The sequence below is a fragment of the Rutilus rutilus genome (genome assembly GCF_951802725.1).
Source record: "Rutilus rutilus genome assembly, chromosome: 20".
Lineage (NCBI taxonomy): Eukaryota > Metazoa > Chordata > Actinopteri > Cypriniformes > Leuciscidae > Rutilus > Rutilus rutilus.
In genome coordinates, this window is record NC_140225.1 from 31,874,334 (window position 1) to 31,887,079 (window position 12,746).

The 12,746-nt window shown below is 37.3% G+C and overlaps 1 protein-coding gene across 1 annotated transcript in view; it reads right to left on the reverse strand.

Annotated features, from left to right (window-relative positions):
* Positions 1-12,746, reverse strand: part of wdr11 (WD repeat domain 11) — a 99,831-nt gene that overhangs the window by 31,093 nt on the left and 55,992 nt on the right. Inside the window, exons 12-14 of the mRNA XM_084391441.1 lie at positions 11,575-11,681; positions 3,665-3,740; positions 619-727 (exon numbers count right to left, since the gene is read on the reverse strand). Coding sequence (XP_084247567.1) covers positions 619-727; positions 3,665-3,740; positions 11,575-11,681 — 292 coding nt within the window. The remainder of the gene's footprint in view (positions 1-618; positions 728-3,664; positions 3,741-11,574; positions 11,682-12,746) is intronic.

Genomic DNA, 12,746 nt, shown 5'->3' on the forward strand with positions numbered 1-12,746 from the left:
AAATACATCTCCGCTACTTCATGAAACTTGTTATCGCCTGTTATGTCTGTAAATGTCTATTTTCTTATAATTTCAAAAAACCTTTTGCTTAGAATCATGAAACTGGTCTCTTTGGATTCTATGGGGCGTAACGCATCAAACATTCCCCAATTTTCCTATGTCTGCCAGATGCTACCTAGATATAACTGTGCTTTAAAAGCACTTCAAACTCTGTAATTTCTGATCGCTAGAAGTCGCCGGCACAGATTTTCCCCCTAGGAAGTAATCAAGATGCAAATGAGCTGGCAGACAGGTTGCCGGGAGAGAGACTGCATTTATTACTAAGGTTATTGTTGGGGTTATTTGAGAGTCATCGCTAGCGGCGCCATTACAATGTTTACTGGCCTTGCAGTCAAAACCTCACAGCGACTTCGCCCTTCAATGGGTTTGTGTGGTGATAAAGCCAGTCTCTTTGTAGAGAAAGATTCAGAGTCTCTCAGTTCAAAAACTTGTAATAAAACTGCAGTGCATACTTAAAAAGCTAAACAGTAATGTAGACGGACTGATACATAGAAGTTCAAAACAATAAGCAACTATTTGAGCAATAAGCAGAACAGCAGTGTGAGTTTGATACAGTACCAGGGCAGTGACAGTAGGGAAGTTCTTGGCCATCTCGCGCAGCAGTGTTCCTGTGCGGACATCCCAGAGCTCCAGAGGCTTATCTCTGAACACCACCACCAGGTACTGCCTAAACAAGACCATGTACACATACGTTTACTTCGTCCTCTGGACTATACCTGACATTTCAGAAAAAAAAGAGTATCCTACATTAAAAGTAAGCATATCAAACTCTCTGGAATTCTACTGTAGACCGTTTCACAATCTGGCTTCATTAAAGTTAGCATCGATTAACTGACTGACCGGCCGGGACAGAGGCTCACTGGGTAGAGCTGTTGTCTCACATCAAGAAGGTCTTAAGTTAACTAAAGTCAGCCCCTATTATGGATTTTTGAAAATGACCTTTCATGTAGTGTGTAACATAGCATAACATAACATGGCAAGTGAATGAAAACATCCTGCAAAGTTTTAAATCTGAAAGTGCAGCGTATATAAAGTTATCGTCTTTCAAAAGTAAGAGTCGACTCTGAGTCAATGAAATTAATTGTTTTCCAAACGAGTCATTAGCCGTTTCGTTGTGACGTCAAGACGAAACATTAGCATATTGCCCGCCCACTTATTGCACGCACAGACACCAGGGAAAACTTGAACCTCAAACCAGCAGCTGATTCCTGTGGATACTGGAGAGCATCATGTCGAGAAGACGCTGTGCTCGACAATGTGAAGGTAAAGCCGTTTTTATTCACTGCCCAAGGACGAGCATGTGATGAATCAGTGGTTAAAGTTCATCTTTACCATGATATCACAGCAGTATAATCCTAAACTTTTGCTGTGTTCCCTTTATTTCACTGACGACTGCTGAAATCTCAGAGTTCAATGCAGGATTCACAAACCGCTTGCTCTTGAAAGATGGTGTTCAAAATACTTAGTTTTGAGTTTTATATTGTGTAGATCTCCTGCTAACTGGCTAACTCACGTTATCACTGTCTTACTGAAATACTTCTGCTAATCAGTTGTGGGCCACTATTACCTAAAACTGTGTCTATTAATGCAGATCGTCTGTCATTCTCACTACTTTGAGGAAAGATTAAGCATGGAGCAAGATTTGTTTTACAAACGTTTTTATGTTACATCAGTCATTCACGCTAGAGCTCGGCTAATGTATACATTGCATACATGCACTGTTATTGATACAGTTTCCATGTGTTCACCGCAATATATTACAAAAATACTCTGTAAATAAATTAGCACAAGTAAAATAATCGGTTTGTTTGATGCACATGCACTTGTTAATGCTGATGGTGAGGAATTACAGTTGCAACATCTCATAATGTCCCTCAAACTGAGTAGCGTATCACTGAGAAACACTGAGTCCTGCTCGAGTCGTCCTTGCGATGGAGGTTCGGGTTGAATAACTAGTTCTTCCAGTGTTTTATCATCGGACTCGCGCTCGCATTGATATGGTAAAATCGACGTCATTGTTTGTTACTGTGTTTAGTTTAAGGTGTAGGAAGCCTCAGGACACGCAATCACAACAGACTGAGCTGTCTGGCCAATCAGAGCAGAGTATATCGCGGAAAGGAGGGATTTAGAGAGATTGATCGATTTGACGAGTCGTTTGAGAATCATTGAAAAATGTGATGATGTGAAAATGTATATTATGAGGAAATTAAACAGTTTTTTGACCTTTGATGCATGCAAACCTGTTGCAGGAGACTCCAAAACAACATTAGGACACTTTAAAATAGCATAATAGGGGAACTTTAACATGTCTGAATGTAGGTACAAATCTACAAAGCTTTTTGCTGTGAATGTGTGTTTGTGTTAGTGTGAACGTATGGCTGTGTTAGCTCTGTGATGGACTGTCCATTTGTCCACATTGTCCATGGCTGTCTACATAGGTTAATAAAATGGATAGATGACTGACTAACCAACAAAGCCTTTCTGCACCATTACATATGCACCATTAGTAGTCAATTTATTCACCGTTCTGTGCTGGGTAAATAGCTTCGCTACTGTTTTGCTACATTACATTTCTCAGCAACAAGTGAGTAACATTGGTGATTTTAAAGTAATTACACTCACAGCTTCACTTTTTAGTACATTATTCCATCGTTGCTGAAAATATTTGCAATTCAGAGACATGAGACAAACGCAGGTAATACACACGCACAAACTCTCTTAAAAAAACAAAAAAAGTAATCTTAACTACTTTATCTGAATGCTAGATATAATGATTCATAGCAAAAATACCCGACGGTCATTTCCAGTCAAAGTATAAGCGGGATAATCCACGGCTAGCTGTGCATTTAATTATTTTAATTAAACGTTTTATGTAATGTGTTGCTCTACACTAGACCAGTGGTTCCCAGCCAATTAATTATCAATATTAGGAACCACTACTACACAATGCTAAACAATGTAAATTGTTTTGGACTTCTTTGTTCATAAACATCCACTCTAGCAGGATTTTAGGGTTTAAGAAAAAAATATTATAGATAATTTTCACCTTGTGCGCATAGTCTTGATTTGAATGGAACGCATCACACCCATTTGTAAGGGTTGCAATACGGTGTAAATATTTCACCTTGAAGCTCAAAATGGATCTAAAAATTCACATTCACATTCACAGAGCTACACAAGTCACTGTGAGACTCTCCAATGGAAATCAATATTGTCTGTCATTTGTTGTAAAGAGTGAAAAGGTGTCTTTAGGGTTGGCTGATAACCAGCAGACACTGACTTGCTCATGCTTGACTGAACGGTTTCAAACTGCAGTTTGGAAAGTGATAAAGGAGATAAAGGCAAACAATAAATAAAATCCCCTCTACTGCAAGGTTAAGGAATGAGACATCACTCAGGACGTCCCCATGCTGAAGTACTGCGATGTGAGAGTGGAAGCAGACAGAGATGGTGAACGTGCACCCCAAGACACCGTCCAGATAATACCAAATAATTACAGAGAGTAGTTTGTGCATGTCCGTATTTGACACCACTGATGAGGGAAAGGTGTTTAAGTGCTCGCTGAGGTGTTTGCGCCAGAGTGAAAATAATTTATGTTACTTACTTCAGATGTGACACTTTAATCATTTCAATGGCTGGTTCATCATTCCCACGCTCACCTCGAAATGCAAAGCACCGCCCTGAGAGAGAAAGCACAAAATATTCATTACTCAAACAAACAATAAATAAATAAATGAATGTTCTCTTAAATATAAAACGAAACATACAAATTATGGGACTGCTTTGTATGGTAGATTTAGGCCGTGTGTCCAGCAAAGTGGTTTTAGCTGAGGCGCGCTTCTGAAAATGGCCAGCTGGGAAGTGCCGTGTTTGACTGCTTTCCTGGTAAACCCATGGCTAACGAAACCTTCTTCCAAGCATTATTTTTATATTAATTTTATATTAAATTTTTCATCTCTCATTGACCAGCAAAAAGAAAAACAAAAAGAAAAGAAAACACCAAGTGTGCAGCACCTCGTCACGCTTCTGGCTTTGGTAAATACATGGCGCTCCTATTGAAAAATAAATAAAAATGATGCTGGCCTCTGGGGGAAAAATGCTTTGGTGGACACACAGCCTAATTATTCTGACAGTGAAACTATTTGGACACTTAAAAATGTCTGAATGTCATCAAATTATAAAACAAAATATCAAACCAAGTGGTACAGTATCTGCAAACAAATGCAGGAAAGAGTTTTTCTTAAAACTAACGTAAAACTGAGCCATTTTTGTGTCAGCTGGTGTCTGAAATCTCTCACTTGTTCATCATTCACACTATCCCCTCAATAATCAACACACAGCAGAATTAAAAAAAACGAAACAATCACCAGTTGCACGAGCAGACAACTTATTTATTACACTTCAGTCAGACTAAGTTCAGGATTTGGCACTTCTACCAATGATATAAATTATGTCTGGTAAATCAGAGACACACCGAGAGCCCCTGAATTGTATGTGTGTGAACCTTGTGCAGATCTGACCGTTTGAAAGAGACTCTTTTGCAAACGCAAAGAACCTTGGGAACAAAGTGTCCATTAGTTGAAGTTGTCAAGTGGATATATGTCCGTGTCCACACACTGCCTTAAATTACTTATTGCTTCATTGTCTTTCTAACTGCTCATTTTTCTCCAAATACTTCACATGGACCTGATTGTTTGGAGGAGTGTTATAAAGCAACATTTAAAGAAAGATGGTTAATAAATCATGCATGTCCTTTTTCAGCACAAAATTGCACTGCCAAAAAAAATAAAACTGGCAACCTATAACACATTGAAGAGCAAGTGTGGGAAAATAGATTATGTTATTTTTGCATACATTCACTGCTGCAAGACATTCACAACTCTAGTAACAGCAGACCTGTAAGGTGTTGTGCTGAGTTGTACGGCTGATGTACCTAAGAGCAATGGGTCTCATTCATTAATTGTGTACATTATTCGTATTTATACGCACATTTGAACTTCTCACGAAACCTTTCCGCCTAATTCACAACACGTGCGTACGCACATGAATTTGTATTTAACTTCGTTCTAATGTTAATGAATTCATATTCTAAATGAGCGACCACATGCCCGAGGTAAGTAATTTATATAAAACACGCACAAACCATGTCCATATAAATCCGTATAAGTCCATTACACACACTTTTTCTTTTGTGACTCTCAGCAAACATGATGCTATCTAAAGACACGCTCTCGTCTGAGAGCAGCGCAGCAAGATGCCAATAGTGCCATCCTCAAAACAAGTTCAAACTCAATAAACACCTTACAGACCTCTGATTAGCCAGCTGTACATATGATCACAGTTCACAGCTAGAACAGCATCAAAGTTTTACCAATGCATAGCACACTTTTCAAACCAATTGTGGATTAACCTAGGCATTGTGCTGAAAACATCTCAAAACATGATTGCGTAATGTTGAACTTTGAAGAATTGTGAAGATCTGTCCTTTCTTTGTGGCTTCAGCTTTATGGTAAAACCAGTTTTTCCTGGGAGTTTTTCCTAAGGAATTGATGATCATTAGAATTGGGGGGAAAAGCAGGTCCTGTGATTGAGGGGGTCGATCTGTGATTGAGAGATGTCGCTTTATCTGAAGGCAAAAGCATTTGTTTGTGTTGTCCACGAAACTCCAATCCCATTATATTGAAACCTTTCCACACCGTTGTGTGGAAATGGAAATTCAAAATGTGCCATCCTCTCTGGCTGCGGTCCACTACAATGGTAATAGCACCATAGCAAATTAATTTACCACAGAAATAATAGGAGGTAAAAAGCTTATTCTGTTTGAGTACCATCAGTATATTGTGGATTTTTATGTGGGTGCTATAATTGACATATGTACAGTACAGTATACTGTTTATACGGTCTGTCACAGTCACAAACTGTTATGTTGCTTGGAACTGCATCCAAGACTTTCACTCAGTGTTTAACTTGTGTCTGTGGTTGAGTTACAATGAAAGTTATTTGATTTAAGTAACCCCCTGGGGTCGACGAACGTGCCGGCGCATTTTGGTGGATTTTTTCCACATATAGCAGCTAAATCGACTTAAAATACTCCATTTACAATACATCATTCGAAATTGTAAAGGGTTTACTTTTGAGTACACTCACAATAACAACAAAACGTTGTGCTTTTGTAAAATAAAGAAATTAAACAGGGTGTGCTTTCTGCCGTCTCTGTGAACTTTTTTTCTGAAATGCGTCCGAAAATGTTCCTGAAATTCAGCGAATACTTGCACACAGACATGAGAGATATGCCTTTAGAAAGTTTGAAGTGTCTACTTTTAAATGAAGTAATTCATATGGAAAACATATTTTCTCTGTTTATGTAATACATATGAAACCAACAATCTTCAGCGTCTGAGCTCATTATTTTGAATGTGAACACACCCAAGCGCAGCATAAGCTAATCACACGGTAATCGTCCACGTGAGGCACGCAAACCTGTAAACGCTTTTCATCGAGTTTGGAGGATGTGCTGTGTGGCTTGATCCAGAGGAGGATATCATCGTAAGTCATTTAGGCCTATTCTTACTTACATTAGTTAACGTGTTATTGTTATATAACCTTGTACACATTTTACTAGTTGAAGTATTGACAGACTAAAATGTGTAAAATCGACTGAAATATCATGCAATATATCCAGGTAAGCAACCTTTCAATGCTAAATATATATAAATGTACGACATGCTTTTTATGCTCTATAAATAAAACACAGTACGATATAAAAGTAATTTAATTTCACTATATTTCTAGATTCTTGTAGATTATCTACAACATATGGTTTATTTCATACAAAATATCTAAAAAGTAGCTTTTTTAGTTAACATTCAGTACCTTTAAAAACGTTTTTGTGGGTTGCTGTGATTGACCTTTATATTCAGCAATCTCCTACTCTCTCGACTCAATGATCTGAGAGTTTGCAGAGCCCTGATTTGCTCTCCAGATTGTCAAGTGTTTAGCTAGTGTGTGAAGGATTGTGTAAGTGTGTGCAAGTGTGTGATATTCACAGAGACAAAGTTTGTATGGAAAGAGTGGCCTAATTAAGGTCCTGTTCTAATGAAGACAGGGAGCTAATCAACCAAAAGAGTGCAGACTGTGGAGGAGAGTTAACAACATCAACAACAACAAAACACTGATGAAAAGGCCATGTCAGGATTTGCATGCATACACAGATGACCCAGAAAACACTCTATCAGGCTGTCACAAGCAAGCTGTAGTAAACAAGTAAAGTTCTGTAAACATAAAACAGAATGAATATAAACCACTTCAACTCGGTAGACATGTGCTGGTCTCCTGTAATATGATATATCGCAGTAATGACATGCATGGTATTGTTATCATGGGCACTTGTGCGCCCATGGGCGTGCTGGTCTGAAAACGAGGTGTGTTCTAGCGCATTGTTGGCGCGTTGCTATTTTGAGGCAACAGAAACAGACTGAGCCATTGACCAACTGAAACTTGGTTTAAAGTCAATGGCGCAATATTTATTTTTTGTTATTTAAAGAGCGCGTTAGTAATGTGCGCCTATAGGCGGGTCCACAACGCGCGTACATTTTGCTTATTAAACACACAGGGACGCACAGCAGCACACAAACATGCGCACGAGCAGATCCGTTTGCGCTCTGGAGACGGCTTCGGTCTTTCCACTATCAAATTCCGTCATGTAAATAGCGAATCTGCCATGGCGCGAGCGCAACTGGCATTTAAAGGGAATGAGAGATGAGACTCTGATTGGTTTAACGCACTTAAATCCCAAAACACACTCATTACTAGGGACAGGGGACAACCCTTTTAGACCATGCGCCGGGAGCGCCGACCATTTTTCCCATCGTTAAACTAGCAAAAGTGGATTCGGACTTGCCCTAAGTGAACTTGCGCCGTGTGCTTTAGACCATGCGCTTAGATCGTTAAAATAGAGCCCAAAGAGTATTTAAACAGCCCTTCAGATATTTGTATTTGATATAGAGTTTATCAAACCATACCAGAATACTTAAAAACTTTATATTTATTTTCAAACGTTTGTTTATGCTTAAACAATTCTAGGAAAAGCGATTAAGAGGAGACGGCAGTTCCACATAAGTGTTTGCTTAATAGCCTGAATATTTACTGCTAGAGAGCATTTATTTGTTTTACTGTTTATTGCTTTTTCCTATTTTTTATTTTTTATTTGTTTGTTATAATAATGTCTGTCAGCAAGAAGCAGCTATTTGTTTTTTTTGGTAACACTTTACTTAAAGCCTTTATGTATAATGCACTATAAAGATATTCATAATGTAAGTTATATAATGCATTCTATCTTTTCATAAATAATTGTAACTAAAGTTAAAATGCATTATAATATTCACAGATGCCTTGTTACATCTGAATTTTTTTAAAAAAATGTATGCATTATACTTTCTAAAGGTGCATTATATAATGTATTATAATTCTGGTTACAATTATTTAGACCATACAATGCATTATAAAGGTGCATTCCAAAGCATCAATACTTTTATAATGCATTATACATAAAGGCTTTAAGTAAAGTGTTACCGTTATTGTTATTGCTTGTTATATCTATTGCACTTAAGTGCCGAACTGTCCCGCAGGCAGTAGTTTCGATTAAAGTAATTCGTGTGCTATTGCCTTTTGGTTTGCTAATTATAAAGGCGTGAACAGCTGTATTAACACAAGCTTTGATGAGCCATATATTTAATTGAAATCCGTGTCAGTGTCAGCCTTCCTTGTGTCAAGACCTACTCGAGTAAAACCTGCATGAGTCCACAAAGCAAAGACAGACAAGGCACTCAAGTATCTATTTTCTTTTTCTGCTTCCTACATTTTTGTAATAATCTACAGTACAGGTCAAAAGTTTGGAAACATTACTATTTGAAATGTTTTTGAAAGAAGTTTCTTCTGCTCATCAAGCCTGCATTTATTTGATCAAAAATACAGAAAAAAATAAGTAATATTGTGATATATTATTACAATTTAAAAGAATTGGTTTTCAATTTATTATACTTCAAATTATCATTTATTTCTGTGATGCAAAGCTGAATTTTCAGGATCATTACTCCAGTCTATCACATGATCCTTTAGAAATCATTCTAATATGATGATTCATTATCAAAGTTGGAAACAGTTCTGCTGCTTAATAATTTTTTATAACCTGTGATACTTGTTTAGGATACTTTGATGAATAAAAAGTTTTTAAAAAAAGCAAATTTAAAAAAAATAGAAATCTTTTGTAACAACAATATACACTACTGGTCAGTAATTTGGGATCAGTAATTTTTATTTTTATTTTTTTTAAATAAATTAATACTTTTATTCAGCAAGGATGTGTTAAATTGATAAAAAGTGATAGTAAAGAAGATTTATATTATTAGAAAATATTTTTTTTATTTTGAATAAATGCAATTCTTTTTAACCTTTTATTCATCAAATATATTAGGCAGCAGAACTGTTTCCAACACTCATAATAAATCAGAATATTAGAATGATTTCTGAAGGATCATGTGATAGACTGAAGTAATGATCCTGAAAATTCAGCTTTGCGTCACAGGAATAAATTATTTTTTAAAGTATATTCAAATAGAAAACTATTATTTTAAGTATAGTAATATTTCACAATATTACTGGTTTTTTTTTTTCTCTGTGTTTCTGATCAAATAAACGCAGCCTTGATAAGCATTAGAGATTTCTTTCAAAAATATAAAAAAAAACGTAATGTTTCCAAACTTTTGACCTGTACTGTATGTGTCCATATTCAACATGTTTTCAGCACATTCCTCTCTACAAAAACACTCTAACATCCCACAGAGGACACAATCCTGCTAGCCTGTCAAAATTTCTCGGCGGCCATATTTGCAAAGCCTCCGGGCAGATATTTCAGGCATCCAAGACCAATTGATTTCCAATCCAAGTCCTATTTATTTGAATGTAGGAATCCTGAAATCTCAACTACTTGCCACACTCACATTTAAATAACATTTTTTAAATCAGCAAGAAGATCTGACATGAATGTTGTTTCTAATGCTCATAGCATTAAAAAAAACGTATATTTCAGACTGGACCAGTCAATGCGCATCTCAAAACACCATTTCAATGGCAATCGAAGCTTCTAATGGCAGCTGCAGTGATGCAATGACTTTACCAACTAGCAACTGGCTCTTTTATTTAGAAGTTGGGACTTCTTCTGCCATATTGCACATTGAACTTTCTCCTATTCATAGTAATGTGATTGCACCGTCTTTGTATATCTAAAGTGTATGTCTGGGTCCTCTCTCTTTTTCTGTGGATCTCTAGAATTATCAGCCCCTCCACTACCTCCCACCACCTCTATAACAGCTAAAGTTTTAGCACATTTTTTCACAGACAAATCCACAACCATCAGCAGTCAGTTCTTAACTTCACACATCTGGGAACTCAGACTAATCACATCCACAGCTAATAATCTCCTCATCTCCCTTTACAGAGGCAGAAGACCTTCTTCAACCTTCCTTCTAGACCCGATTCCCTCACACCTTCAATGAGCTATCTCTATTACACTTCTACCGCCACTCACACACTTCAAACACATCTCTCTTCACAGGCATTTTGAAACAGGAAGTACTTTTTGAGAAGTATAGGAATGCTCAAAAACACATCCGCACCCCAAATGTGCACCAACGTGTGAGGTCCCGATCAATGCTGCTTGCAGCTTTAATGAATTAATTAAATTTTAATGTGACATTTGCATAGTAGGCCTAGTTTATAGCCTGAAAAACAGATACACTGAAGTGTGAGACTGCTAATCATCCAGAGAATAAGCTGATTATAGTGCATCAATATTCATTAAGTTATTTCACTGGAGTTTCCAAGCAATGCCTGCATGACCAAACTAATATTGATACACAAGCTTAATTAACAAAAAAAGAGAGCAATGTAATTTAACACAATGTGAGAGTCTTGAAACGTGTTTTTTTTTTATGAAATTGTATTTAACTTGACATTACACACCGTTCATGCACATGACCCAATAAGATTTCCAAAAACATCCTTGCATATAAAGGAAATACAGGAAAAATGTAGCCAGTAACAGTGTGAAATGTACTTGGCCTATAAGGTTAGACATAATCTGTTGTTTTTAATCTGAAGGCATTATATAAAAATTGATGAGTTTTGATCAGATGTCATTCACACCTGTATGGCCAAATCATTGCTCACTCGAGCCATAATAACAAGCCACACATGTGATGTGGGATGAGTTAAGACCCGTTCACACAAAGGACAATAACAATAACTAGTTCAATAAGAAACAGTGACATCCACATCACAGCTATAATGATAATGACTCATTGGAATAATATGATTGGATTCACTTTCAGAACAATTCATTCCAGCTGATACCAATGAACATTGACAGTCAGAATGCACCCAACTTTAAGGAGATTGAGCAATGTACAATCAGGATAAAATACCAGTGTGTAATGTGTGTCAGTGTGTGTGCTTTACCTGTGCGTAAGTCCACATGCTGCAGTTCATTCCTCACAAGTCCAAGGTTGTTGGGAACAGAGGTGGCGAAGGACAGAAAACTAGTCAAACTAACCCATTCAATTCCTCTGCAAGAAACAAGGACATCAAGGGAAAAACATTAGAAGAAAATGTATTAATCTCCACTCCCCCTCTTTCTGACCTCTAGAATTATTTGAGCTATTTTTGCTACTGTACATTCAAGACATTACGATTGGCTGATCTGCTCACATTAGAAATAAGTGACAACTCGTGACCTGACGACTTAAACTTTTTTTGCTGTGTGTGACTTAATACTTTAATGTTCTCATGGCCTTGACATCAATACAATGACAAATTCTTAACAGAAAATGTTTGCAGGTTAGTTTTGAAAAATACTTAAAAATTAAGAGTATGGCAATAAAATACTTTGATCACTTTTATTTTAATATATATCAGATGTTATAGCTCCTTAAGAGACTATGGGCCCTATCTTAAACCCGGCGCAATGCAGCGACAAGCGCGATGCAAGTGTTTTTTGCTAGTTTCAGTCCGACGCAGTTATCATTTTCACGTCCTGCGCCACGTTGTTTAAATAGCAAATGCATTTGCACCCATTTGTTTGCCCATTTGTTTTGCTGGTCTGAAAACGAGGTGTGTTCTGGTGCATTGTTGGAGCGTTGCTATTTTGAGGCAACAGAAATAGACTGAGCCATGGACCAACTGAAACCTGGTCTAAAGTCAATGGCGCAATATATATTTTTTGTTATTTAAAGAGCGCGTTAGTAATGTGCGCCTATAGGCGTCTACACAACACGCATATATTTTGCTTATTAAACACACAGGGACGCACAGCAGCACACAAACATGCCAAATATTGTACATAAAGATATGGTGGAATCCGGCTTGTCCCATAGATGGTCTGCCAGCGCACTTTTACCTCGCGCACGAGCAGATCCGTTTGCGCTCTGGAGACGTATTTGGTCTTTCCACTATCAAATTCCGTCATGTAAATAGCGAATCTGCCATGGCGCAAGTGCAACTGGCATTTAAAGGGAATGAGAGATGAGACTCTGATTGGTTTAACGCACGTATATCCCAAAACACACCCATTGAATAGAGACAACCCTTTTAGACCATTTTTTAGATATATGACCATTTTTTCCATCGTTAAA